Source organism: Naegleria fowleri (genome assembly GCF_008403515.1).
Source record: "Naegleria fowleri strain ATCC 30894 chromosome Unknown tig13, whole genome shotgun sequence".
NCBI lineage: Eukaryota > Heterolobosea > Eutetramitea > Acrasida > Naegleriidae > Naegleria > Naegleria fowleri.
Genome location: NW_025407945.1, coordinates 514,460 through 539,853, shown reverse-complemented (window position 1 = coordinate 539,853; position 25,394 = coordinate 514,460). Strand labels below are relative to the sequence as shown.

Sequence of the window (25,394 nt, the reverse complement as noted above, 5' to 3'; positions counted from 1 at the left end):
ATTTACATGAATCATCATCATGTTTCGTTTCAGATTCAAACATCGAGTGAGAAACTCCATCGTAATTTGGTATGAGAATCAGAAAATGAAAGAATTTGTTCTTGTCCTGTTTGGAAACATTCAAAGATGTCATTAATGGTGGTGGAGAGTTTGAGTACCTGCGTCTTGTTGTGAATGAGTTTGACTTTGAGTTTGTTGGTTGGCTGAACAGTGTCCACAATGGTGAAAGAGATTTGTTCATTAAACTTGACAATTCCCACACGGCACGGTTTTGAATTTGATTTGGCCTTCTCATTGAATGACTTATTTCCCGAACCTTGAGAGAGCGAAATCTTAAACGTCAAGTCTCCTTCTGAATAAGGACAGTCAATAATTTCAATCAAATTTACAATTAAAATCGAGTATGAGGAGATTGAAGATGCTTGTGGAGGTATTACTGATCTCGCTCTTGGAGGAGAGGTAGAACTTCCAATAGACATTCTTCTTATCCTTGCCTTAAGTTGTTCATTTTCTTTTGCCAATTCCTATTTAGAAATTCATGTTAAAACCAATCATTGAAAAAATACAAGTTATCATTACTTACTCGTTCCGTTGAAGTATAGCTTTCAGTATCCAAGCTTTGATTCAATTCATTGGTTTTTGATGAGCTGGATACAGGACTTGAAGGAGGGCTAAAGTTTGGAATTGCTTTTCGTTTCAAAACTGGTGAAGATCCGTTGAATGAACCATGAAGGCTCAAGGAGGTACTGTCACTATTGTTGCTAGAACTTAATCCAGAAATGGAGGATAAAGTTCTTTGACGAATCGAATTCCATTTCTCCTCTTGAGAGACCTCTCCAACGAGATCAAATTGTATGAATCCATCTTCTAAATATTCAATCAAATCTTCATTGACACTTCTAACACAATATCTTCTATGGAAGTTAAATAATAAATTAGTACCATTTTGCTTTGAGGTTGTAATCGGTTTTTCAGTATAAAATCTAAATCTAATAAAATTATCCTTGGATTGCATGCTTAATTCCTTGACAGCCTTGATTTTAAGTAGAAAGTGGAGCGGATCTCCTAAGAGATCATCAGGAGAAGAGACAGGTGTTGGGATTTGTTTCATTGATTCATCACCTGGCACCAGAGGTACAATGGCAACCAACAATTTTCCAATGACATTTCCTTCTATATCTTGCAATGGTAATAGCTCCTCTTTTGGTTGTCTTCTAGCGAGAAATTTCAATTCCATCTTAGCTGAAGCTATTACATCAATTGCACATCCATAAAATGGATCTTGACTGTCGTCACTTTGCAGAACAGGATTTTGCAGCGATGCTAGTTTTTCTCTCATCTTAACTAATCGTGCTTCAAACTCTTCGACCGTCCACATTGTTGTTTTCTTTCGCTCCTTGTCGACGGCTTGAATTCCAAGCTGCGGTTCAGCATTTTTCACTAAGATTTTCAAATCATATCTTATGTTATTATTAAACTCTCTGACAATGTCATTTGCTTCTTTGATCATTGGTAACAAGCGTATTAAATTTTCATCAATTCTATTTCTTGAAATGTTTCCTGTATGCTTGGCAACTTTTTCATCTCTCTATCGTCATAAAAAATAGTTACAGCCATTCACATAAGCTCAATAAAACCTACATGTAAAAATCTATGCTGAATAGTTTTGATCATTCCTCTAACTGTATCTTTCAGGCTCTTTTTCTTTCTTCTATTCTTTTCATCCATCTCTTCAATTTTTTGTTTATGCTGCTCTAGCTCTTTTACTTGTCTTTCAATAATCTCTTGTTGTTGATATTTTTGCTTTTCGAACTCTTTCTCAATTTCCAATATCCGCAGTTTCATATTTTGTTCAATTTCTTTTTCCTTTTCTTCGACAGCAAGTTCAATGGCACGTTTTTGTTCATATGCCAGCTCTTCTTGAGCAAATGCCCAATCAATAGAAGACTCCGTTTCAGAACTGTTTGGATCTACATATCTGAAAACATGATTATTACCCAAAATTATACGGTCGTTACACTTCAACACTGCCTCTCCTGTTATGCTCCTTCCATTGACATACAGTAGAGCATCTTTGATTGGCTTGATAGTAACCTTATCCTCACATCTTATAACGACACAATGCTGAGGCTTAATTTGCAGTCCACTCAAGACGATATTGTTAGATTTATCTCTTCCAATAAATGTCTCACCCATTTTAAATGAATACACAAGCAACCCGCTCATCATTGGATCTTCGTTTAGGTTTACGATGTTTGGAACATTCATGGATTCAGAGCTAACCATTTCTCCCATATCTGTGAAAGCAATTCCGGCTTCTTCAAGAGCTCTCCTTCTCGCTCGTTCGATTTCTTGTGTTCTTCTTTCCTTTTCCTTTTGTGCATTTTGCAGTTGTTCTATAATCTGTTGGCTGTGTGCTAACTGTTCTCGCAATTTTTGCTTTTCATCATCCTCAACGATAATTTGATTATTGGATGGAACGTTGCTTTCATTGATGAGGCTTTTCAAGCGAGCAATTTCATCTCGAAGCTCTCTTATTACAGTAGCGTTAGGATCCTCATTAACCTTTGCTTTGTTTTTAATGCTCTTGGCTCTGCTTGCATATCGTAAGGTAGACAACGTTTCTTGGTAATTGTAGTCGCTTGGTGACACGGTTGCCAACATGATCTGAACAATTATTACCCTATTATATAATATCTTGATGAAAAAGTACCTACAGTTTTGCTGTTTCCACCCAAACTTTCTTTTAACAGCCAAGTTCTAATCGGATTTGTTAGTGAATGCTCAATACAAATAAAACTTACAATACACTGTTTCTGTAGGGCACAAACACCTTCTTATTTGGGTTTTCTGCCTTTTCAGATAACTTGTTAATCACGTCTCCCAAAGCAGTGAGAGAAACATTGATTGCAGATCCTTCCTTTAATCTTTCTCCTGTTGCACCAGTTTTATCAGCTCTTTCTGATCCTGCAAGATCAATTAAATTAATAATTGAAACCTTTTCAGAGAAGGTTGACGCGTTTCCTGGGATTGCTGTCTCAATAGACGACGCTAAAATAATTTGAAATATTGTATGAGCTCTAGATGAAGTATCGTTCATATTAGTTTTAGCAATAGTTCTTAGCCTGTTTCCTTCATCCATTAATCGTAAAATATCGTCTTCGTTATGAACAACACAAGATTCAATTCCTTCAATGTATGGACCAGTCTCAGGATTTTCTCGAATTTTCAGACCTCCCTTGTTGTTCAAAGGATTTTCTGGATTGAAAAGATCCCTTACATGTTCATTGTAAATTTCAATCATTGATGTTTCCACTCGATAAATTCTTGTTATACCATCCTGTTTTTCAGAATCTTGCTTTATGCGTTGAAAAATTGCTCTACAAATTCTAGGAATTATTCCTCTATGTTCTTCGTCTTTGGTTCCCATCATGGTGTACTATTTTGTTCATAATTTTTGAGGTTTGAAAATTGCCACAAGTTGAAACACTTACTGTCTTTCCACTAGATTTCATTTATGTCGCCATGAATTGACACCACTGTAAAATGTATGCACTTACCTTCCAGTTTGTCCATAGGCAAACAAACTTGTATTGTATCCTTCGAATGCATTATTGATGATAAGCCTCCCGATATCATTAAACACTGTTTCTTGTGATGCAAAATTTGGCGAATTTTCATCATGACTCCAGTATGAGTAGTCGTACGAAAATGTTCTCTCTTGTCCGAAACTTGTATCGGGATCTTTCACCGTCGTAGAATTGCCTTGCATTGAGATGATACACTGAGTACCACCCTTAATCCGTTTCTCTCGTTCATTGAATGGACGTACTCTCACCGCCACCTTTTGATTTGTAAGAATCGTCATATGCCATCATCAAGAAAGCAGTCTCAACACGTACCAGCACTGAGTCGGTCGATGAAGACATTTTTTGTGTAACGGAAAATGACGGTTGTGGGGGTAAAATAATCTTCTCTCACAAACCATCATCCACCTTACCAACTGATACCATGATGAATGTAATGAACATCCCTTTCGTAGCTACGAATTGTATCTGTGTGTCTGACAATGATGACTCGAAGTGAGGGAGATAGGCAGCTAAGAACAGGGTTGCACTCATTGCCGCCTTCATTGAAGTATCTTACAGTTTTGGCGCCTTTTGGAAATGAACTAAAAAAAATTGAACAACACACAGTGAGGAGGTGAGAGAGAATGGATTCAACGTTTGCCTTTGACCATTTTCCACCGGAACTTCTCAATGACTACAACAAGCAACTCGCATTAAAAATTCAAGAGTTGCAAAAGACTTTGGAAGAGAAGAACAAGAAATTTCAAGCCGAGGAGCAGCGATGCCAAACTTTGAAAGAACATTTTAAAAATGCAACAGTCGAAGCACAAAATACGCAGCTCTTGTTGGAAGCGAAAAATAATGAAACCACCACAGAATTGCATATGAAGCAGGTAGCGGAGAGAGAATTGGGACGATTACAAATTGAAATTCAAAAAATTGACAAGCAAGTGAATGACATTCAAGATCAGGTATGGAGAATCAATTTTAAATATTTTTTCGGATAATTGTTGTGTTTTGATGATGCCACAAAACCGTGCAGACCAATCTTGTACAAAATGAAATCTTTAGAGCCAATGAAAAAATTGATGAGCTGAAAACCAACATGGGTTTTGACCAAGAAGAATTGGAACAATGGACTCTTGCAGAAAAGCAAAAAGAAGAGGATCAAGAAGTTTTGGAAAAGTACTCGAAACAAGACGAAAAGAAAATTAAAGACCTTACATTGGAGAGCGAAAAATGGGCCAAACTCGTTGAAGAAAAAAAGGTGGAGTACGAGAAAGAAATAACTGAGACACAATCCCAACAAATTGAGTTGGAAAAAACGGCTGAAGATTTTAAGAATGTTCATAAAGAGCGACAATACTTAATCCAGCAATGGGAAGATACTATCGAGGCGATGAACAAGCGAGATGAGCTTATTCAAAAAAGCAGGAGAGGCTTTAAATAATGGAAAGCTTGAAATCCAAAGCAAACAAGAGGAATTGTTGGAACAAACTCGACGATATGAAGATCGAGTTCAAGATAACAAAAAGCTGGAGACTCAAATTGAAAAATCGACACGAGTTTTAGAGAATTTAAGAGATCAAAATGAAATTCTTAAAAAACAAATCAGGTAAGTTAAATACCCTAATAATTCGTACTAACACCAAGTAGAGAATTAGAAGAAGAACTTGAAGTAATTCGAAATACTCTAGCCAAAGGTTCTAGTGACCTGAACGGTAAAAGAGCAGAAAAAAAGTATTTATTGGCAGAAATCCAAAAAAAGGAAGAAAAGCTTGCTAACTTGACTCAACAAAAAGAAGACACTATGAAGAGAATGGAAGAAAGTCAGAAATATATGAATGATTTGGAATCTCAATCCAAATACGTGTCTAGTTTGCTATCTGCGGAAGAAGCAAAGAAAAAGTCAGTAGAGAAAAGACTGGAAGAACTTAAAACCCAACTGTACCACCAATCACAAGAGCTTTATAAAGAAAGACAGAAAGAAGCCAACTTGGTTGCAGAAATTGGTGGAACCAATTCCCAAAACAAAAACATGCTCTCTAAAATTGCTCAACTTGACAGCACAGTTTTAAAACAACAAGAACTGTTGTACAATATTGAATTCCAAGTCCAACAAATGGAGAGAAGAGTAAATAGAGCTCAAGGAGAACGAACAGAAGAAGAGAAGGTCAAACTCAATGCACAGATCGACAAATTGCAAAAGAGTTTAGAAGAGCATGAGACTCAATTTGAAATGATAAAAGGAGAATGGACAAAGGTATTGAGCGAAGTAAGAAAGATGAAGAAAGAAACAGACGAAAAGGAACTTGAGAAAGCAAGACTAAATGAGAAAGTTCATGACCTCACCTTAGAAAACAACTCATTGGAGGAAGAAATGAGGGCACTGACAAGAGAAAAGGAAGATCTGTTAGTTCAACACGACATTCAAAAACTCCAAGTGAAACGAATGAGAGACTTGTTAAGAGCTAGAACTGATGAGCTCTCCGGCTTGGAAAATAGAAAGTATCAACTTGAGACACTGTACATTGAAAAGGAGCAAAAAGTGAAAGCTCATAAGGAAATGTTGGCGGCAGAATGGAAGGCATATGAAGACCAAAGACGAAAATTATCCCTTGAACTCAGTAATAGACGTGTACATATTGACAAACTTAAAAATAAGTATAATATTATGATTCAAAGGCTGAAACCGGATGTAGAAGGAGAAGAAGAGGTGTCACAAGCACAATTTTTGATACGAGCAATCCAAGAGAGAGAGGAACTACAGAGAATAGGAGACAAACTCGATGAGGAGATCCAAAAATTAGAAAATCATGATAGAGGCCTCGAGAAAACTCTATCTTTATTTAAAACACACAACATCAAGTAAGTATGAAATTAGAATTTCTGATGGTTCCAACATGCAATAATTAGTCATAATGCACACTACAAAAAAGTGGACACTACTGACCCAGATATTTGTCTCAAAATGGAACTCGAAAACAAATGCAAAGACTTGGATACTCTCACAAGTAAGAGAATTCAGGAGCAATATGAATACGAAGAGAGCGCCAATAGGAAGCAAAAAGAGTTAGAAATGGTTCTAATAGAACAAAAGGAAACTGAAATTAAGAGAGATGCTCTCTCGACCTCTAAGGCGGTTTTAGAAAAAGATATTAGCAAGTTGCTATCTTCTCTGAGCACCCAAAAGACCCTGCTTAAAAGTAACCTCAAGGAAATTAAGAAGATACCAGATGCAGATGCCCTTCTTCAAGACATTACCCTCACAGACAACAAACTCAAAAATAGGAATTGTTTACTGACCCTTTCATTCATTTCAGAAAGCAATCCAGTCCTTAAAAGCAACCTGGACAAATTACTGAAAGATGAAGGTCTCTCGATGCCAGTGTTAAGTCGACCAGCATCAAGCATGTCAGTTCTTTCTTCAAGAAGTGCCAAAAGCTCCACCACAAGAAGTGTAAATAGCTCCCAACGAAGCAGTACCTCGAGCGTTCGACGAGTTGCAAATACGTCCATTATTTCCTTGCAATAAAGAAAATTTTGGATCTTGTGACATGTTTTCAAGCTCAACAAGAAAAATACATCTTCGCCAATAAGTTTTAATAAGTTCGAATTCTCTTGAAAACGAGCAAAGTTTGCAACCTCCAATAGATCTTCTGCGGGATCAATTCCATTCATCCAAAACAGAATGAGCGATCGGAACCTCACCACCATCATCAAAACAACATTAAAACAACACGGAACATCATAATGATATTTTTCCGATCATTCAAGAGTGGTTTTGGTTCAAGCAAACGGAGAGCGAGGAAAATCATTGGAAGGCCAACGAATACCAGGCCAAGCTTTTAGTTAATTTTTTTTTAGAATGTAAATTGGAGTTATCATGGCTTCTGGTTCGACCGGGTTTATTTTTTGCGGCTGGTTTTCAGGTGTTGAAAACGTGAGCTCGTAAATTCAGGAGAAAAGTTTGGCTTGCAAATGGATGCCCTATTTTAAACGGGATCGGAATTGTGTAACAAAATTCACATAACTAAAAATTCACTGCTGCTGTTTTTCAGAGACTACACTCTAATCATCATGTCTTCTTCTTCTTCGTCACATCATAATCAACGTTTGGTGTTTATCTCATATCCAGAAGGTTTAATTCAAGAATCAAATTTCACACTTGAAACCATTGATTCACCACCAAAGCCAAGTAAACCTTCGGAAGTGGTGGTCCGATTACTTCATCTCTCTGTGGACCCCTACATGAGAATGAGAATGAATAGGTAGGTTTGTTTTTTCAACAAAGCCATGGATCATTGTGGATCATGTGTTTGCCTGTATGATGATGATACATGGATCAAAAACATAACATCAAAATACAACCAAACACAAACTCTAATATATTTATATACCTGAATAGAAATGTCCCTAAAGGTTACTTTGCTCCCTTCTCATTAGGAGAACCATTGAATGGTGGTGTGGTGGCTCGTGTTGAACAAGTCTTTACCGATGAACCATCATCCTCATCCTCATCAACAAACTTTCAAGTGGGAGATTTAGTGTTAGGTGTTCTTCCATGGATTCTTGAACAAGTCGTTGATACTGTGACAACTCCATTAAGACGTCTCGATCCCAACGCTTTTCAAGACATTCCAAAGAGCTTCTTTTTAGGTGCATTGGGAATGCCAGGACTCACTGCCTATTTTGGATTATTGGAAATTTGTCAACCCAAAGCACATGAAACAGTGGTGGTGAGTGCTGCTTCTGGAGCAGTTGGAAGCATTGTTGGACAAATTGCAAAACATGTGATTGGATGTAAACGAGTCGTTGGAATTAGTGGACAAACCTCCCCTGAAGTGATTCAACAATTAAGGGAAAATGGTTTTGATGAAATTCTCAATTACAAAGATTACAATAATAATGTGGAACAATTGAAACAAGCCCTTGAGAAGGCATGTCCAGAAGGAATTGATTGCTATTTTGAAAATGTTGGTGGTTTCGTTCAAGATGTTGTCACTCTTTGTATGAACAAATTTGGAAGAATTGCATTTTGTGGTGCCATTAGTTCTTACAATAATAATTTACCAAGTGGAGAATCTACCAACACCACAACTTCCGAACTTGAACAGAAATATGGTCTCGGTCTTCGTTTAACAAGTATTCATGTCGTTCGAGAACTGAGAACTCAAGGATTTCTTGTCAATTCCTATTCCAAACAATTTGGAGAAGCCACACAAAAGTTAGTACAGTGGTATCGTGAAGGTCAATTAAAAGTATTCGAAACAAAGGAAAAGGGAATGCATCGAATTCCACATGCCATGCAAAGATTATTCACTGGAGAAAAGACAGGAAAGGTTGTTGTGGATTTGGAGTACTAGTAGTAGTAGTATTATAGGATTCAATTATTATTATTATTATTATAATAAAACACATAATACACTCATGAATCCATCAACATCGTGATGATAACCATGCATAAATTTCGAGCGAAACAATTCGACCTATTATCTGGCGAAATGATCCATCCAACACATCCAACACGTGTTTTCACACACACACACACACACACACACTGAACAATGGTTCTGAAACATTGTGAACACGCAACTCTCGCCAAAGGAAGAAAAAATTCAAAAAACAATTCGCACACACACACACACTCATTCATCATCATCATGCTGCGACTTGTCTTGTTGTTCATCATTAGCATCATTGTTGGTTGTTCTTGTTGTTTCAACATTGTGTTCATTGAAGGAGCTCAAATTCCATTGATAAAATCCAATCCATTGGATTCTTTTTCATCATCTCTTCCTCGTCGTCGTGATGAAACTTGCACTCAATTCGCCAATCGTTATGAACCATTTGATTACTTTTTATTGTCCATTCAATGGCCTGGAACAGCATGTGTTGGAAGAAAACCCAATGAATGTTTGGTACCTGATTTTATTAATGATTTTACAATTCATGGTAGGTAGGATAGGTCATACATGTTGAACTCGAGTTTTTCATCTTTTTTGATATTGTTCTTATTATGAAATGACTGCATGAAAAATAATTATTACTATGAATGCATGAAATTTGTTACGATTGCGACTGTTGTCATTGTTGCATTTGAACAATTAAATACTATATCCCATTGGCAACAATGAATAAACCTTTCATTAGGTTTATGGCCTCAATTCAAAAATCCTGCCACTTATCCTGAATGTTGTTTCAATGTGACCTTTGACATTCATCAATTAAATCCAATTATTAATGATATGAATCAAAATTGGCCATCCTATTATCATCCCAATGATTACTTTTGGACTCATGAGTGGCTCAAACATGGAACTTGTGCTAATGTTACAATTTCACAATTGACTTACTTTTCAAATACTCTTCGAATTTATTCTAAAATGCATCTTGTGGATGTTTTGAAAAAGGCATCTATTATTCCTTCTCATGGTAGCTATAGTAAGCAAAGGTATGTTATAGTGAACGTGAATTGACATTTGGCATTTATTCTTTCAACTTGTGACAAAAACAAAACGATTGAAAAATCAACGACAGAATGGAGGACACATTAAAGAATGCAGGATTTCCTGGTGTCATTGCTTGCACAAGAGATAAATCGAGTATTGAGGAAGTTCGATTTTGTGTGAATAGAGATTCCTTACAATTGATGGAATGTGATCAAGCTTTGATTAATGACATTCATACTCACAATCCTTGTAAGGATACTATTTCATATCCACCCATTCATTAATCAGCAACAGTTCAACAAATTTTGAGATTAATGAATTATTCAAATGGTGTGTGGGATCTCTCTTTATTATTGTCTAAAGTTGGATGTATGACTTTACATCTTTTAAATTTTCATCATCAACCAATTCAATAGAATTAAATGGAATAAAATTCAAAATGAAAAAATTAATAAGAAATTTAAAACAAATTAAATTTAAAAAATGAGTTTTCACTTTGATTGGTCGCGTTGGGATCAAACAGCTACGATTGAATTGATTAAAAAACTTGCAACACAAGGATTGAATGCTGGAGAGCCAAATCCAATGTTGTGTGCTCCATTGACTTGTAGTGATTTTTCATTCGGAACTACACCTCCACAATTTTCTATCGAAAAATTACCAAAACTTTCACTTTCGCAACAAGAAATACATCTCCGATTTTTCTATCAAGGTGATGGATATATAAAATTAAAAACAAGAGCACAAATTAACAAACTTGTTCCGAACCAAAGCTATTTTGGATACAGTTTAGGAATTGGTAATCAAATGGTTGGCCAATATCCAGTTGAAATGCCACTAGAAATAACCATCAAAGATTTAAAATTGGACGGATTGTTGATTATAAAAACAGATACCTCTTTTGTGGAGACAACAAACATCAAAGATCTAATGAATCTTTCTAAACATAAGGATCTTTCAAACGAAGCAAAAGCTAATTTATTGAGCAAAGAACCAGCTAGAAATTCTTCCGTATACATTCAATTGAAGAATAATCCCTTGGCTGGTATTGATGTTTACAGCACCTTTGAAGAGGCAATACCGCAAACAAAATCAATATTTATGAACATGGTAAAAGGTCAAGCAGAAGAAGGAATATCTGAGTTAATGAAAGAACCTAAGAAAATTGATATAGATATTAATGAGCTGCTGATTGGAAAGCCTGCCCAAGGGAATCCTACAGCATCCTCATCAGCAGTAATTTAATGCTTGTGAATTTACTGCACTTCTAACTGTTTTCTCGATGTCGATTAAATTGTGTAACTCAGTATAACATCTCCAAATGCTTTTATCACTTTCTTAAAATCATCCCTGGAAATATTATTCTGATGAATGATTTCTCTTTCAGAGTAACCGCCATTAAAATACACATGCAATTTCTTGAACAGTTCAAGCATGTGAGGATCATCGCATAATCTCTTAATGTATTCCATTTCATAAACAGAGAGTGTTCGTGGTATATTAGATTCTGAGATGGCTTCGTTGGAGGGGCTTGATTGCGTATCGATCTTGACATTCATGTACTTTTTGAAGGAGAATGATCTTGGGCTGCTGCTTTCGCTACTAGCCACGCTTGATGTTTCGTCGTTCATGGATGGCTCGTGTGTCATATCGACCTCTCTTGAAGGAGGTGGAGAAAATGTGATATGAGAAGGAGGAGTCGAAGGTGAAATTGGATCTCTTGTCATCGTTGGTCTCATATATTTGCTTGCACCTTGAACGGTTTGGTGAGGTATTACAAGTTGATAATAGGTGTTACACACCTTAATATAGCCCTTTCTTAGAAGCCATATAATACACATCATATATTGTTCAGAATATGAAATTGCAGGTACCGAGGAACCATTTGAAGCTTTTTTCTTTCCACTATTAATAATATTTGTTTTAAGCTCGGATGGAAAATACGTTGTTGGAGAGTGTTCAATGTATGGATTCGACTTTCCTGACAAAGCATATTGAATTTTAGAAATGTTTTCAATATGTGCTTTGCAAGATCTGACAGTCGAAAATATCTTCAAAACTTCTATCAAGTTTGGAAATTGAGGAAATTTTTTTGAAAATTCATGAATAACATGATCTGGAGGTGGAAACCAATCATTCTTGGGACACCTTCCCTCGTCATTATTATCAGGATTTTCATTAATTGCGAGTAATGTACTATAACTTATTTTAGGAATAATTCTCACAACACCCCAATCCACCAAATGTTGTACAAGTGACAACACAAAATTTAAGCTCAAGTTGGCATCTTTGGCAATCTCCCCTATGGTTTTTGTAGCATTGTTAAATAACCTTAAAATGGAATCGTTTCCTTGTAATTCTTGAAGACCGTCCACTGGTATTTTCAACTTGGGGAAATCATTCACAAAAATACATGAATTGTATGGTTTTACGCCTTCGCAACGTTTAGAAGTATTTGCTTGAAAAGGTTTGTTCTTAGAAAGAATGTCATACAGATTATATAATTTTCTCTCTTGTATATGATGAATTCTTTTTGGGATTCTATATCCCAATTCTATCCATCCATTCACTCGTAGTTGAAGAGGAGATGCAGATCTTATGGCATCCACGACAGTGATAATTTCTTTAGCAAGCTGACTTGACTCACAAGCTTTTAGAACTAGGTCTCTCCAATTCTTTCCTTGATCCTTTAATTTTCCAAGTAAATTTAATTGATCTAACACGTATCCACAACGTTGTTGCTCTCTTACATAGGATTTCATTAAAAGTGTTAAAAGATGACAAAATACACTTTCGTTATAATCTTCCATAACATGATTTGGAAAAACAAAGGCAATTGTAAAATGAGTATAATCACCTCCTGCTGAAACTAAATTCATCGGATTTGTCACACTAAAATCTGTTAGCTGATTAACTTTCCGAACCAAAATTGAAGCAGGTCTTGAGAGAAATAATAAATTATCAATAATTAAGGTCATAGATTTGTCAATAATATTACTTTTTGGGGGACAAAGCAAGTACGAAAGGGCAGCACTATTCAGTCCAAAAGCGTCTTCATATTTATCAACCACTTGTGGATGCGATACGAGATGCTGTGATGAATTTGCGGTTCCGACACCAGAAATATTTCCTGTATTTCCTATCGCTACACTAGAGGTTCCGCTACTATTAATTGTATTGGTTGTTGAATTTCCTAACGTTTGTTGTGCTTGTTCTGATGAATTTAAATTGTTTGTATTTACATTACTAGAAGATGGGTTGGTAATTGTATCGGAAGTTGTTATAGAGTGAGGATCATTTTGCACCATGCTTTGTTGTTGAAATATTAAATGTTCATCCGTCGGATACATAAAACTAATTTGTTGTCCTCTAATACCATTCACTACAACCAGTGCAGTGACTGGAAAGCCCTGTAAAAACCTAAACCGGTGTATACTTTGTTTTCTGTTGGACGATATATGATGGAAGGTGGCTGTAGGTGTGTTTTCTCCTCCGCCATTGTAAGAGGGTGATGAAGGTTTCATCGGAACATTTGTTACTCGTCCTATGGAATTGGATCTCGACCGAGAAATGATGCTCGATGATGACAACGAGGAAGAAGAATTAACAGAGGAGGCAACAGATGACATGGAAGTATCAATTCGTAGCATTTTTTCTTTTTTTATTACAATTAATTAGAAAGACCTTAATAATTTTGTCCAATAGTTTTCATATATTCTTCAAATCGAGTGTTTCCTTCAATAATGCCAATATTGCAAGAAATTTGATCTGCTTTTTTCTTGTCATATTGCATTGCAATGTTCCTAGCTTTGTGAAGCATCTTGACAGCCAAATCTCCTTCTCCTTTTTTCGAAGCTAAAATTCCAAGTTGTTGGTATGCCTCACCTTCTCCCACTGGATTATTGAGCGTTTCAGATAGAGATAAATGTTTTTCCATACAAGTTTGGGCAGTGACTAAGTCGCCTTGTTCTTTGCCAAGTATTCCTAGATTCGCGAGAGCTATACTTTCTCCTTGCTTGTCGCCAATTTTATGAGCTTGTTGATAAGCCATTTTATAATTGTCAGACGCATTTTCATAATGACCTAGTTGCTGAAAGATAATTCCCATGTTGATATTACTAACTACCTGGGCTTGAGGTTCCGAAATGTCCCATTGCATCATGTGATATTTAAGTGCAGTGTTTAAATTTTCTGTGCCTCCCATTCTTTGGTACAGTACTCCAAGACAGTTTAAAGCTAGACACTGAGCCATTTCATCTTTTAGTCCTTCATTGATTGCTAAAAATCTTTCATAATGCGGAATCGCCGAAAGATCGTCGCCAAGTTCTTCGTATTTGTTGGCAATTTTGTAGTGAATGAGCCCCTCCATTTTCAGTCGTCCAGCACGGCTACAAGCTTCTGCCATCATCTTCATATCTTTGATCATGTTTTTCTTTGAGTTATTACCACCATGAGAATTTACAAGAGAAACAGGTGACATTCGAATTTGACTCGGATCATATTGAAGCCGCAGTGGCTCTAATGTGGAAGAAATAACTGCTTCACTGTGGATCTCTTCTTCTCGTTTGTTTTCATAATTCTCCCATTGTGACAGTTTTTCAGCATTCAACTTTGATTCTTGGGGTATCGTCGATTTAATTGAGCGACTGCTGAAAAAACCTGGATTTTGCGTGGTTCTTGATGATGAAAGGTTTGATCTTGAATATCCAGCAGATTTGGCCCTCTGATTTAATCTTTCAATGTACTGGAACCCCCTTACAAAGGTGTCAGTTTCTTCCCTAGCAGTTTTGCCTAATTGCAGCGAAGGTATCGAAACACCCTCCTTGGAGCTTCGTGCTGTTTTTGTTTCAGGCATGGATTTCTTAAGTGTATCGAATTGTTGGATGGGAAATATTTGGGATGACATCGTTGAGGTTGTATTGGTGTTACTAGATGAAGGAAATAATTTGGAGGTGGCAATTTGAGAGGATTGATGAGTCGGAGATAAAGAAGGGAGGTTTTGGGCAGTATTTGGCGATATAGCGTTGATTTTCTCAAAACTCTGCCTAAGAAGGGAATACCCTGCTTCCTCCTCTTCTTTTTTCTTCTTCTCCGAGCTGAACAAATTTTGAGAGAGCTTGAGCCTTAGCGACTCAACTGAAACGTAGTCTTGTCGAGGCGTGATTCCGTTCTGGTTGTTTTTTGGAGAGGATGTTGGTTTTTCGTTATGAGATTTTCTGAACATGCCAGACGATAATCGAGAGGCCGATAATTTTGCTTGAGTACTCGATGATGAGGAAGGCTTGTTCCTTTTGTGGGAAATGGTTCGAATGGCAGTTGGTGATGATGTGTGTTGAGTCATTTTTTCTTTACAGTTTTTATCTCGAACTAACCGTTAGAGATAACAGACGTCAACTCAACATGTTTCTTTCGTCTTCCATATCGGACTCATCTCGGAGTGGTCTTGAAGCTTGCATCAATAATATTTTTATTTAAACTATTTACTCGTTCAACTTGAGAGTAAAATCTGCATTGAGAGGGATTTGAGGTTTTTTGATCGTTAAAACACCATCCGTGTAAGTGAATTGGGGTGAGGTCATTAAATCAGTTGGCTGTTCCAGAGTGGATGGATAAATAATGCTAATACTACTTGGTTTGGAGGCTCCATAGATAATAATTCTTTCAATGACATTTGATACTTTTCTTGATCCAGCACTGGATATTGGATTTGCCTTTTGATTGTAAATTAGATTAGACAGATCTCCCTCCATTGACTTTAGTTCATTGTTGGAGAAACTGAATTGGCGATACAAATAGTCTCCAGTCTTGTATTTGAAGGAACTGCCATCATCCAAGTATAGTGTTCCAAGAGCTTCGCCCTTTCGGTTCAAAGCAATTTTAAGTGTAAATGGATCATTTGCCATTTGTTGAGAAGATCTTCTAAGTCTTTGTTGAGTTGGAATAATACTTCCACCTCTTTGGAACACTGGGATGCTCTTTTCCAATGATGTTGACACACTTATTAATTTTCCTCTTCCAGCATCGAACTTTTCACCAGTTTCATAGTCATACCATAATCCCTTTGGAAGATAGACTGCCACGTCTGACGTTGCCTTTGTCACAACTGGTTTAACCAACAAGTCAGAACCAACCAAGAAAGCATCATCAATTGAATGGGTCGTAACATCATTTGGATATTCCATGAAAAGAGGACGAACATATGGAAGACCACTCAACATGGATTCAAAAGCCAAAGTATAATAGAAAGGAAGGAGAGAATATCTTCTTGCAATTGCCTTTCTAATTAATTGAGTATTATAGTCCCCAAATAGCCATGGTTCTCTTCTCTTTGTTTCAATATGAGCATGGGCTCTAAAGAATGGATAAAAAGCACCAGCTTGATACCAACGAACCAAAAGCTCTTCTTCTGGATTTCCAAAGAATCCACCAACATCGGCGCCAACAAATGGCATACCGCTGATACTGAGAGCAAGAATCATTGGTTGTGCAATATCTAAATGAGTCCACTCCGCCATATTATCACCTGTCCATTTGGCAACATATCTTTGTGAACCTGCGAAAAGTGATCTTGTCAAAATGAAAGGACGATCTGATCCTGCTCTTCTCTTCATATGTCCATCATTTGTGGCTACTCCATGATAGAACCCATACATGTTATGAATTTCACGATGTCTTAAATTTTGGTAATGCAAAGCATTCTTATCCATTGTAATCTCAGGTCCAGAGAAAACACTTGGTTCATTCATATCAATCCAAGTATAAAGATTTTCGGTAGAACCTTCGTACTTATCAAAGCTAAATAAGCTAGCATAATAATCTCTGACAGTTGGATTCACAAAATCAAGCCATGAAGAAGATCCAGGCCAACAGTGTCCTTCATAATCTCCAGTACCCTCTGAATTTTTAACATAATAACCATTTCTTGTTGCTTCATCATGTACAAAATATCCATGTTCACGCTTAATATGAGGATCTGAAATTGTAACCATCTTTCTTCCCTTGCTTGCTAAATCATCTTGCATTTGTTTTGGGTTTGGGAATGTGTGAGAATCCCATGTAAAGTACTTCTTTCCATCAGTGTGCTCAATGTCAAGCCACAATACATCATAAGGAATATCATATTCATCAAATTTTGCATTGACATTTCGAACATCCTCTTCATCCTTGTAATTCCATCTACATTGATGATGTCCAAGAGAAAATCTTTGAGGAAGAGGAGCTGTACCAGTTAAATAGGAAAATTGTTTAGAAATATCTTTTGGTGTTGGTCCTGGAAGGAAAAATACATCTAAGACACCTGTTTCAGAAATCCAATGAGAGGAATATTGAGCTCCTTTGTAAATATCTACAAATGTTTCGGATGGATTCAAAACAAAAACACCGGCTGCTGCTTTTTCTGTTAGAGAGTATAGCAAAGGGATTGCTCCATAAAGACCAATTGGATTGTTCAATTCATATTCAAAAATATCCAAATTGTAAAGTCTATATGGTTCGGTCAGAGAGTTGTCACCCTCCCTTGTTGGATTAAGAGCTAACCTCATTGCTCTTTCAGGTAATCCATACAAATGGTTGGATCCTACATGAGTGAAATCCATTCCAATTGCACTTTCTCCGTCTATGTGGGAAAAAAATTATTGATGTATGATCGCTGACGTTTTGATTGTGACAACTTACCATAACTTTCGTTCTTTTCCCTTAATACATTCTCGACAGTCAGCATATTATTGTCGTTGAAAATAATAACATCTTCTCCATTTACTTTGAAGGTAATTTTCATTCCGTCATCTCTATTCTCCAGCAATAATTGAGAATTTCCTACTTCAATTTAGCATTCGACCAATCAAATAATAAAACCTACCATTTGTGAGAGTGATGGTCGTGCTCCTGTCAGATAATGCAATCTTTGAAGCTGAACCAACAATAACATCTTTCACGTTGTATCTATTTTGGAGTTCAGTTCCAGGCTCAACCTTTTCTTGAATTTTAATTCTGAAAATTCCATTCTCGTAGGCTTCAATTACAAGGAGTAATGGATCAAAATTACTACCCTCCTCTTTGCTTTGAAGTACAGCTGAATACACTCCATTCACTACTTTAGGTTCCGTAATCAAATATTTGGATTTTTTAGACATGCCTCTCAAGCGTTTACAAAATCCCTTCTGATCGCAGTTTTCAAACTTTGATTTATCCATGGCTCTTGCTGCATGCGCCAATAATAAAACTATCGCTGCACCCAACAACATCAATACAACAAGAACGGATCGGAATGATGATGAAGGTGTCGCACGAAGCGAGGCGAATCGGAAAACATCTTGTGTTGTCATTTTTTCGGCACCTCTTTGAAAACACGTGTGTTTACAATCCACAAGACGAATATATGATGATGAACAAGGAGGTTCTCACTACCAGTAAATTCATGGAACAGAATAATAATAGCCAAGGAAACACACTCATCATAGAGCAAGAGGTTCCTTTTGAAGAAGAAACTTGATTATTGCTTATATTCATCAAAAAGAAATTCAAAAAAAAATAATCTTCACTGTGCTTGTCATTTGTGGCTCAATGAATGAAGGAGAAACCATCTCAAACTGCACAAACATCAAATGAAAGATATCATCCCTACAATGAAAGTAATACGAAAGCCAATGGTCGTTCAACACCAAATCATGTCAGTAAAATAGTAGATAGTCATGGCCATTCTGATCGGATAGCCTCTTTATCGGAGGTTCCACAAAATGATCACCAACCAACACTAAATGTATCAATGATGGATGATGAACAATTAGATGAATTGAACGTTTCTCATCGAATTTATTCTATTCACGAAGATATAACTTCAACACCAACGCCTGAAGAATATATTTCAGATTTAGCTAAATTTGATAGTCCCTCTCAGGATATTGTAATTTATATGTGTGGCCAATTAATTCCATATGATATCATCATGTACATTCTTCGATTCTTAGATTTAAGAAATATTGTAATGGCAAGGTTATTGAGCAAAAAATTATGTCAACAAATTGAAGAAGATAGAAATGGAATCCTTTGGAAGCATGTTACGAAAAGACATGAATGGCTCTCAAATTTGTATAACAAGAATTTAATTTTAATGTTAAACAAAAGAAAGCACAAATGGATGAGATTCTTATCGATATTTGCAGAGAATGAATGTGAATGGGAAAATTCTCCCAATTACCATGAGGATGTTGCAAACAAATTGATTCTTTGTAGCAACCCATTTGAAGCTTCAGAAATAGTGCAAGGAAAAACTATTTCCTCAACAACATCAAAAAAATATACAGCATTGATGATGGACGAGTTGAAAAATGTTAGTTGTGCTTCGAGCTATCCAATCACATGCAATACTGTCAAGTTTTTTGAGGTCACTGTAGACAAAAAAAGCTTGGATTGGAATATTGGAATTGGGCTAGCTCAAAAAGATTTTCTTCTATCTAAGAGAAAATTCGTTGGTTTTAACGCTCAAAATTTTGGCTATTCCTCAAATGGTTATATGAGACACTATTGCACACGTACTCAAAGCAATTATGTTCAGCATGCAGGCTTTCCATCTTATGGTAGGTTCTGGTTTTTAGATTTTAGTATGAAAATTAAATAGTTTAATTAAGGCTCTGGAGACAGGATTGGAATCTTGGTGGACATGCCCAGTGGAAATATAAACATTTATTTAAATGGGAGATACTTGTACAAATTTGAGAAAGTTTTATTGGACCACCAAATACCACTTCGCGTGGTGGTGACTCTTCATAAGCGATGTGATCAAGTAACACTATCACATCAACAAGATTGCATGTTTGATGTTGATTCTCTTGTACAAATCTATGACTCCGTCGAAGAGAGCTTTGAATTTTACATGAACGGGTTAAAGAAAGCAAAAGAAAATTTCATGAACCAGGTCCATCACTTACTGTCTACATGTGACAGAGTGGAAGTTTATGAGATGCTTACATCTCTAATAAGCACCAAACTCTTCGGCTATTCGGAAAGATAGTCAATCGTGTAAGGACGCTACAAAGAATCGACGTCAATAATTTATTTACACTAGGACTGAGTGTGAATGGTTGTATTATTCAAGTGTATTTGATCAGCTCAGTTTTGGTGTTAGTCCTGATGGGTTCTAGGTACATTGAAAGGTTGTGGATAAAAGTTTTTGACAATGAAATAATTAATATAAAACACCAAGGCCTCTTCGACCATTGTCAAAACCCAATAATTGACCCACGTGATCACAGTATATTGTATGAATAGAGAAATTACAGGACCAATCAGATAAAGTAGAAATGCCCAACGAAAAGCTCTATTTACGGGTATTAAAGTGCATTTCAACATTCCTCAAGTACTTACTTGTACTTCTTCATTTTGATGAACACCTCACTTTGATTGTCATTGCTAAATTGTTGTTCTGCTGATTGAATTCTGAGCTTGTCAATCGTTTGATTCTAGTATTATGTCGATGTTAATAGGTCCTTTTGAGCAAATTCCATGAGAAAGAAACATACCATTGCAATAATAGCTCCAAATGTTATGACAAATTTGAGTAATTTGAACGAAAGGAAGAAAATGTAGCAAATAGAAGATCCATTACAGAAAGCATAGAGCAATCTTGAACCAAAGTATCCTATAAAACAGGCAGAAAATAATAACCTGACTTTAGGATTCATTCCCTCGTCTGTGATAGAATATCCTAGTGATAACAAAAATAATATTAATAAGAAAGATGTTTCTCCAAACGTTCCAATCACAGAGAGTGTAATATCCAAAGCGTCCGAAATTTGTCCAATTACGTTCATGTATTCAAAATATGTAAATACAGAAGAATAACTGATAATTTGTAACACAATTCCAACAGCAATAAGTATTTGAAGGCGATAAATATGTCTTCTACTTTTCAAAAAGAAAAATAATAAATAAATAAGTAATCCACCATGAGCAACCATGAGAACAAAGAAAAGTAAAATATAAGGATGTTTTTGCGTGCTCAAATGTTGTCCATTTGGATTAATTAGCTCTAGATCAACTTTGACATTAATGTCTGTTTTCGGACTATAAGGATCGCATTTCAGCAGTAAAAAAGAATAATGTGTACTTGAGTCAACCACAATAGATTTCGAAATTGAGAAGGTTTGATCTGAAATCTCTAAATTTCCAACGTTTCCAATGCTGGGTGACGATAGAATAGCATCACTATTTTGAGATGTAACTGGAACTCTCTTTGTTTTGAATTCAAGTAACATAGTGTTGTCTTGATGAAAAACATACCAAAGTTGAAGGCACATCACATAGATACTGTGTATAAATTGCATCGGTGTCCCATTTTGCAGAATTGAGCACAAACCAAAAACTGAAAGGTATCATGACGAATACAAGATTGGAAGAATCGGCTGACTACCATTTTACAAAGTAATAAGTAATTTCCAGGGAGTATGATAACGTACGGATTTTGTGGTTATATTTACTTTCATGGTTCCTCCATTCAAAAATCCAAATCCCGAGCTTTCTAAGTCTATTACATTAGATTGAGTTCCGGGAGAGATCGAAAACGATTTGCTCGTATAAATACATAACACATTATCATTTATCATTAACATGGTTATCATCATGGCACACATGAGACCAATCAGTGAAATTTTCAAAGGAATACAGCAATTTGAAGGTGTTCTGTTGTGGAGGGCAAACCTCCGATGATGGGAGAATGGGTTCCACATTTTTCTTTTGAAAGAATTAGGAAGCAGGATTTATGGAAGTCTAATTGAACATGACTTTGATTCCAAGTGTGTGTTTGGAATGAAGCAAAACCAATGCAAGCATCAGTGGTGGCTGTCTCAAAGAATACAACGCTGCTTAGTTTTCAAAATTCAACTTTTGACTCATCCAAAACAACCGAGCAGGATTTCTTCTTCCTTGCAACAAAAAAAATAGAACTCTTCGTGTGTTTCTCTACCCTTCCCATTTTCAGATCTGGTTGAACATCAAAGGAGAGAGAGACATGCAACTGCACCACGTATTTTTATGTCAAAATGGTTTTCCTTTTCCAATATTCCAGGCCCTACAAAAATATGTGATGACCTTCCTAGGTACACTCTGTCAGTTATTTCGGCCGACAAGAGTGTACATGAAACAATGAAACAAACTAAGTACTTAGGACATGAATTTTTGTTGGGATGCACTTGTTCCGTCTCAAGTCCTGAAAGGACAACGGACCAATTGATTGGTTGAGATGGGTCTGCTCCAAAGAATGCAATACAATTGCACATCTTTAACCTCCTTAATTCTTTAACGTGTTGATATCAACCGAGAATCTGTTTGCTAAAACTTGGACCATTGATTGTATGGATATTATGATTTATTACGAGAGAGTTATTTGAAAAAATCGAGAAGTCTCTCAGCTCCCGTTGGAAAAGCCTTCCAACAGTTATTATTATTGTTGGCGGAAGCAAACCCTTGAGCAGGCACTAAAAAAATTCAATCATCAAAAAAATACTACAGATGGCTCCGTCATCAGAGACAACTCCAAGCGCAGCTACCGAAGAAGAATCACAAATGTCCAATCAGAATCATGATGGAGCAATGATGGTTGGTGGTGATGACGAAGAATCAAGTGCTCCCACTGAATCAAATACGCACGATGCCAATTCAAGGAATGTTGTGCTGAGTCAATCAAGTAAGTGATATTCACCGTTCATCATGATGCTAAACGGATGATGGATATTGAAGTACTAGATATCGTGTCCACGAATTTTGAAGTTGAGAGCCTTCCTGGTATTATTCTACGAGGTTGTGATAATAACACCGAATGGACAATGGAAGAATTAGATCAACTAACAAAACAATTTCAAATCATGTATACAAACGTAAGCAAGAGGATGAAGAAAATAATTGAACAAATCAGGAAAGTCGATAGAGAATTAGAGAAAAAAGGAACAGGTATTCCTTCAAATGCAAACTCTTCTAGTAAGAAGAGAAAACAAATGGATGATGAAGATGATGATGACGATGATGAGCAGCCATCGAAACCCACCACAGTCACCCCGACAGCAAGAAGGTGTTTCTCTCCTCTTCAATCACGAAAGAAGAACGACTATAATTCAACAGCATCATGGGAAAAGTATACAAAACGGAGTAATAGGGGCAACATCAACATCATGGCTCCCGTGTCTCTCAGATACAACAACAACTTAGCAGCAACCATGGCAAATTGCCATTGTCAAGCAAACTTGGCATCAAAAAACATTTTCCATACGCCGCCTCTGATGAATTCTTCCCAAAAACAAAAGCAGGATCAAGTTCAATTATCAGGACTTTTGCTGGCAGCTGCATCAATCGACAGGAACAAGATCAACGAATCAAACTATTCTAACAACAAAGTAGAACCATCAAGCACCTCCCTCATCTCCTCTGAATCAACAACAACTACTATAATCAACGCTTCTTCAAATAATGTACCATTATCCTCAACAACAGAACATTCAAACACAAGCAATGATCTTCAACACATATCACCATCGAATTTAACATTAGAACCGAGATATGCATCTGACAACAACAACAATGTAAATCTGACACTTCCTCCTCTTTCGTCAATTCAAACATTGAATGATTCTTCTCATAGTAGCTATCCCTACACTTGATGATAAAGAGCATAAAGAAGAAATTCACTTTCCAAATGCAACTCTGAATTGCTTTAGCGAATGATTTATTATTTACATTGAAAACTCTTCCGTAGAGTTGTTCATTTCTTCTTCTAATGGTGCATGTGTTGGGTCATACCGCAACCTCAATGCTTTAAGAAACCAATGATGCTTGATACCTGGTGGCTTACTTTTGGCAAAAACGTGAAGAGCTTCATCAATTGAAAGATGCTTTTCACTTATGAGATAAGCACAACAAATAAAACCAGTTCTATTGAATCCATATGAGCAGTGCACTCCAATGTAGTGTGATGGAAACTCTTTAAAGAAATCATTTATCACACGATTGAAGTCTGTTTGTTGCTCAAGACCAGGAATTTCCTTTGCCACAAGTCTCACTTTGATATAGTGCAAGGGCTCAGTTTCCGTATTATCAGCAAGGGATTTCATTTCCTCGGAGAAACTATCGTAAATGGATGGCTTTCTGGCATGTTTAGCCGTGACAATGAACCTCAAAAATGTGTCTTTTCTTGCTTCACTCTCAAACGTAAGCTTATTCAATTCGGACAAAAACTTTTCTGGATATTTTGGCACACAAACATTATCCACATCATATATACAATCATGATTGGATAAATCGACAATTCCAGCAACAGCATAGCCTCTGTTAGGGTGAATCGACCATTGAATGATTAGGACAAATCATTTCATGAAATGTATTTCAAGTCAAAGTACTACTAACTTTTTCAAATTGCCGAACAAAAAGTCTTCAGATGTAAAGGGCCGCCACTTTTTAGCTGATTCCAGAAATTTGGTTTTAATGGGCGTTTTTAAAGGAATAATATGTGTTGGTTCTAAAGGTGTTCCATAGTTGTCTAATTCTGACCATTTGGAAATCTTTTGTAGTACATTATGGCGAACATTTGCAGTGGTCGGAGAAGGAGTGTCATCATTCATTGCGACACCATTATCCTCATTGTTGGTAGTTGGTGTTGATGATGACTTATCTGAAGAAGAAATTGTTGATACATTTAAAGGAGGAAGATTCAGTTCAAAATTTCCTCCGTTATTGTTGCTGTTGTTGTTGTTTAATGAATCTGTTTCCTTGGCTGGAGGAGTAGTCGGAGAAGAGCCATTGCTCTCTCTTCTCTGATGAAGTGAAGATGTATTTACTCTGAGCAGTTGTGAAGAAGACTTCTGTTGAGATGAATGAACACAATCATCATGATGCATTCGACAGAATTTCTTTTCGTCGTGATGATCATCACAAAAAGAACTATTTTCATGAACACAGTCATTGTGTTGACCGTTTATGGTACTACTACTATCCACCATAGCATTGTTGCTGCAATTATGAGATGATGATTCTTGGTGATTGCATTCCAAACACAACCCATTGAAAGAATCCAATTCTTCATGATTCCCACAACACGCACTTCCTCCGTTACTCTCGAGAGTAACCTCGGATGAACTTGGTGCGTGATGATCCGATGGTGAGATATTGTTCGTATCAGTACTCACACTGGCATTCTCTTTCTGGAGGTGCTGGGTGAGGTAGGTGGTGGGTGCTGTTATTATTGTTACAGAGGACAACGACGACGACGATGATGGAAGAATTTGCGTCGATGAAATGGAGGGTTGGTGCATTTTTTTGGAATAGGATTTGATGATGATGATTCTGAGTGGTTGTTGTTGTGCAACTTCTCATGTTCTAGATGGACATCCAG

At 36.6% G+C, this 25,394-nt stretch overlaps 13 protein-coding genes across 13 annotated transcripts; 7 read left to right on the top strand and 6 right to left on the bottom strand.

Moving 5' to 3' along the window:
- Positions 1 to 35: 35 nt before the first annotated feature.
- On the bottom strand, positions 36 to 3,929 carry FDP41_012343 (uncharacterized protein; the record flags this gene model as incomplete). The annotated part of the gene is made up of 8 exons (XM_044702853.1): positions 36 to 524; positions 584 to 1,588; positions 1,642 to 2,667; positions 2,718 to 2,760; positions 2,805 to 3,439; positions 3,495 to 3,504; positions 3,561 to 3,844; positions 3,903 to 3,929. 8 exons carry the CDS (start codon positions 3,927 to 3,929, stop codon positions 36 to 38), a joined length of 3,519 nt encoding a protein of 1,172 aa, XP_044566399.1.
- Positions 3,930 to 4,213: 284 nt separating this feature from the next.
- FDP41_012342 (uncharacterized protein) lies at positions 4,214 to 5,019 on the top strand (the record flags this gene model as incomplete). The annotated part of the gene is made up of 2 exons (XM_044702852.1): positions 4,214 to 4,540; positions 4,612 to 5,019. The coding sequence occupies 2 exons, from the start codon at positions 4,214 to 4,216 to the stop codon at positions 5,017 to 5,019; spliced, it is 735 nt and encodes a 244-aa protein (XP_044566398.1).
- A 140-nt stretch (positions 5,020 to 5,159) lies between these two features.
- FDP41_012341 (uncharacterized protein) lies at positions 5,160 to 7,104 on the top strand (the record flags this gene model as incomplete). The annotated part of the gene is made up of 3 exons (XM_044702851.1): positions 5,160 to 5,184; positions 5,267 to 6,437; positions 6,486 to 7,104. The coding sequence occupies 3 exons, from the start codon at positions 5,160 to 5,162 to the stop codon at positions 7,102 to 7,104; spliced, it is 1,815 nt and encodes a 604-aa protein (XP_044566397.1).
- Positions 7,105 to 7,649: 545 nt separating this feature from the next.
- On the top strand, positions 7,650 to 8,935 carry FDP41_012340 (uncharacterized protein; the record flags this gene model as incomplete). The annotated part of the gene is made up of 2 exons (XM_044702850.1): positions 7,650 to 7,840; positions 7,978 to 8,935. The coding sequence occupies 2 exons, from the start codon at positions 7,650 to 7,652 to the stop codon at positions 8,933 to 8,935; spliced, it is 1,149 nt and encodes a 382-aa protein (XP_044566396.1).
- A 297-nt stretch (positions 8,936 to 9,232) lies between these two features.
- Positions 9,233 to 10,305, top strand: FDP41_012339 (uncharacterized protein; the record flags this gene model as incomplete). The annotated part of the gene is made up of 3 exons (XM_044702847.1): positions 9,233 to 9,524; positions 9,723 to 10,023; positions 10,110 to 10,305. 3 exons carry the CDS (start codon positions 9,233 to 9,235, stop codon positions 10,303 to 10,305), a joined length of 789 nt encoding a protein of 262 aa, XP_044566395.1.
- Positions 10,306 to 10,504: 199 nt separating this feature from the next.
- Positions 10,505 to 11,266, top strand: FDP41_012338 (uncharacterized protein; the record flags this gene model as incomplete). Its single annotated transcript, XM_044702846.1, has 1 exon — positions 10,505 to 11,266. One exon carries the CDS (start codon positions 10,505 to 10,507, stop codon positions 11,264 to 11,266), a length of 762 nt encoding a protein of 253 aa, XP_044566394.1.
- Positions 11,267 to 11,310: 44 nt separating this feature from the next.
- On the bottom strand, positions 11,311 to 13,671 carry FDP41_012337 (uncharacterized protein; the record flags this gene model as incomplete). The annotated part of the gene is made up of 1 exon (XM_044702845.1): positions 11,311 to 13,671. The coding sequence occupies one exon, from the start codon at positions 13,669 to 13,671 to the stop codon at positions 11,311 to 11,313; it is 2,361 nt and encodes a 786-aa protein (XP_044566393.1).
- Positions 13,672 to 13,706: 35 nt separating this feature from the next.
- Positions 13,707 to 15,362, bottom strand: FDP41_012336 (uncharacterized protein; the record flags this gene model as incomplete). Its single annotated transcript, XM_044702844.1, has 1 exon — positions 13,707 to 15,362. The coding sequence occupies one exon, from the start codon at positions 15,360 to 15,362 to the stop codon at positions 13,707 to 13,709; it is 1,656 nt and encodes a 551-aa protein (XP_044566392.1).
- Positions 15,363 to 15,501: 139 nt separating this feature from the next.
- Positions 15,502 to 18,345, bottom strand: FDP41_012335 (uncharacterized protein; the record flags this gene model as incomplete). The annotated part of the gene is made up of 3 exons (XM_044702843.1): positions 15,502 to 17,636; positions 17,696 to 17,836; positions 17,880 to 18,345. 3 exons carry the CDS (start codon positions 18,343 to 18,345, stop codon positions 15,502 to 15,504), a joined length of 2,742 nt encoding a protein of 913 aa, XP_044566391.1.
- A 242-nt stretch (positions 18,346 to 18,587) lies between these two features.
- Positions 18,588 to 20,030, top strand: FDP41_012334 (uncharacterized protein; the record flags this gene model as incomplete). Its single annotated transcript, XM_044702842.1, has 2 exons — positions 18,588 to 19,596; positions 19,648 to 20,030. 2 exons carry the CDS (start codon positions 18,588 to 18,590, stop codon positions 20,028 to 20,030), a joined length of 1,392 nt encoding a protein of 463 aa, XP_044566390.1.
- A 110-nt stretch (positions 20,031 to 20,140) lies between these two features.
- FDP41_012333 (uncharacterized protein) lies at positions 20,141 to 21,744 on the bottom strand (the record flags this gene model as incomplete). The annotated part of the gene is made up of 5 exons (XM_044702841.1): positions 20,141 to 20,336; positions 20,384 to 20,478; positions 20,539 to 21,249; positions 21,299 to 21,424; positions 21,475 to 21,744. The coding sequence occupies 5 exons, from the start codon at positions 21,742 to 21,744 to the stop codon at positions 20,141 to 20,143; spliced, it is 1,398 nt and encodes a 465-aa protein (XP_044566389.1).
- A 781-nt stretch (positions 21,745 to 22,525) lies between these two features.
- FDP41_012332 (uncharacterized protein) lies at positions 22,526 to 23,667 on the top strand (the record flags this gene model as incomplete). The annotated part of the gene is made up of 2 exons (XM_044702840.1): positions 22,526 to 22,700; positions 22,754 to 23,667. The coding sequence occupies 2 exons, from the start codon at positions 22,526 to 22,528 to the stop codon at positions 23,665 to 23,667; spliced, it is 1,089 nt and encodes a 362-aa protein (XP_044566388.1).
- Positions 23,668 to 23,739: 72 nt separating this feature from the next.
- FDP41_012331 (uncharacterized protein) lies at positions 23,740 to 25,314 on the bottom strand (the record flags this gene model as incomplete). The annotated part of the gene is made up of 2 exons (XM_044702839.1): positions 23,740 to 24,331; positions 24,410 to 25,314. The coding sequence occupies 2 exons, from the start codon at positions 25,312 to 25,314 to the stop codon at positions 23,740 to 23,742; spliced, it is 1,497 nt and encodes a 498-aa protein (XP_044566387.1).
- Between the last annotated feature and the right edge of the window lie 80 nt (positions 25,315 to 25,394).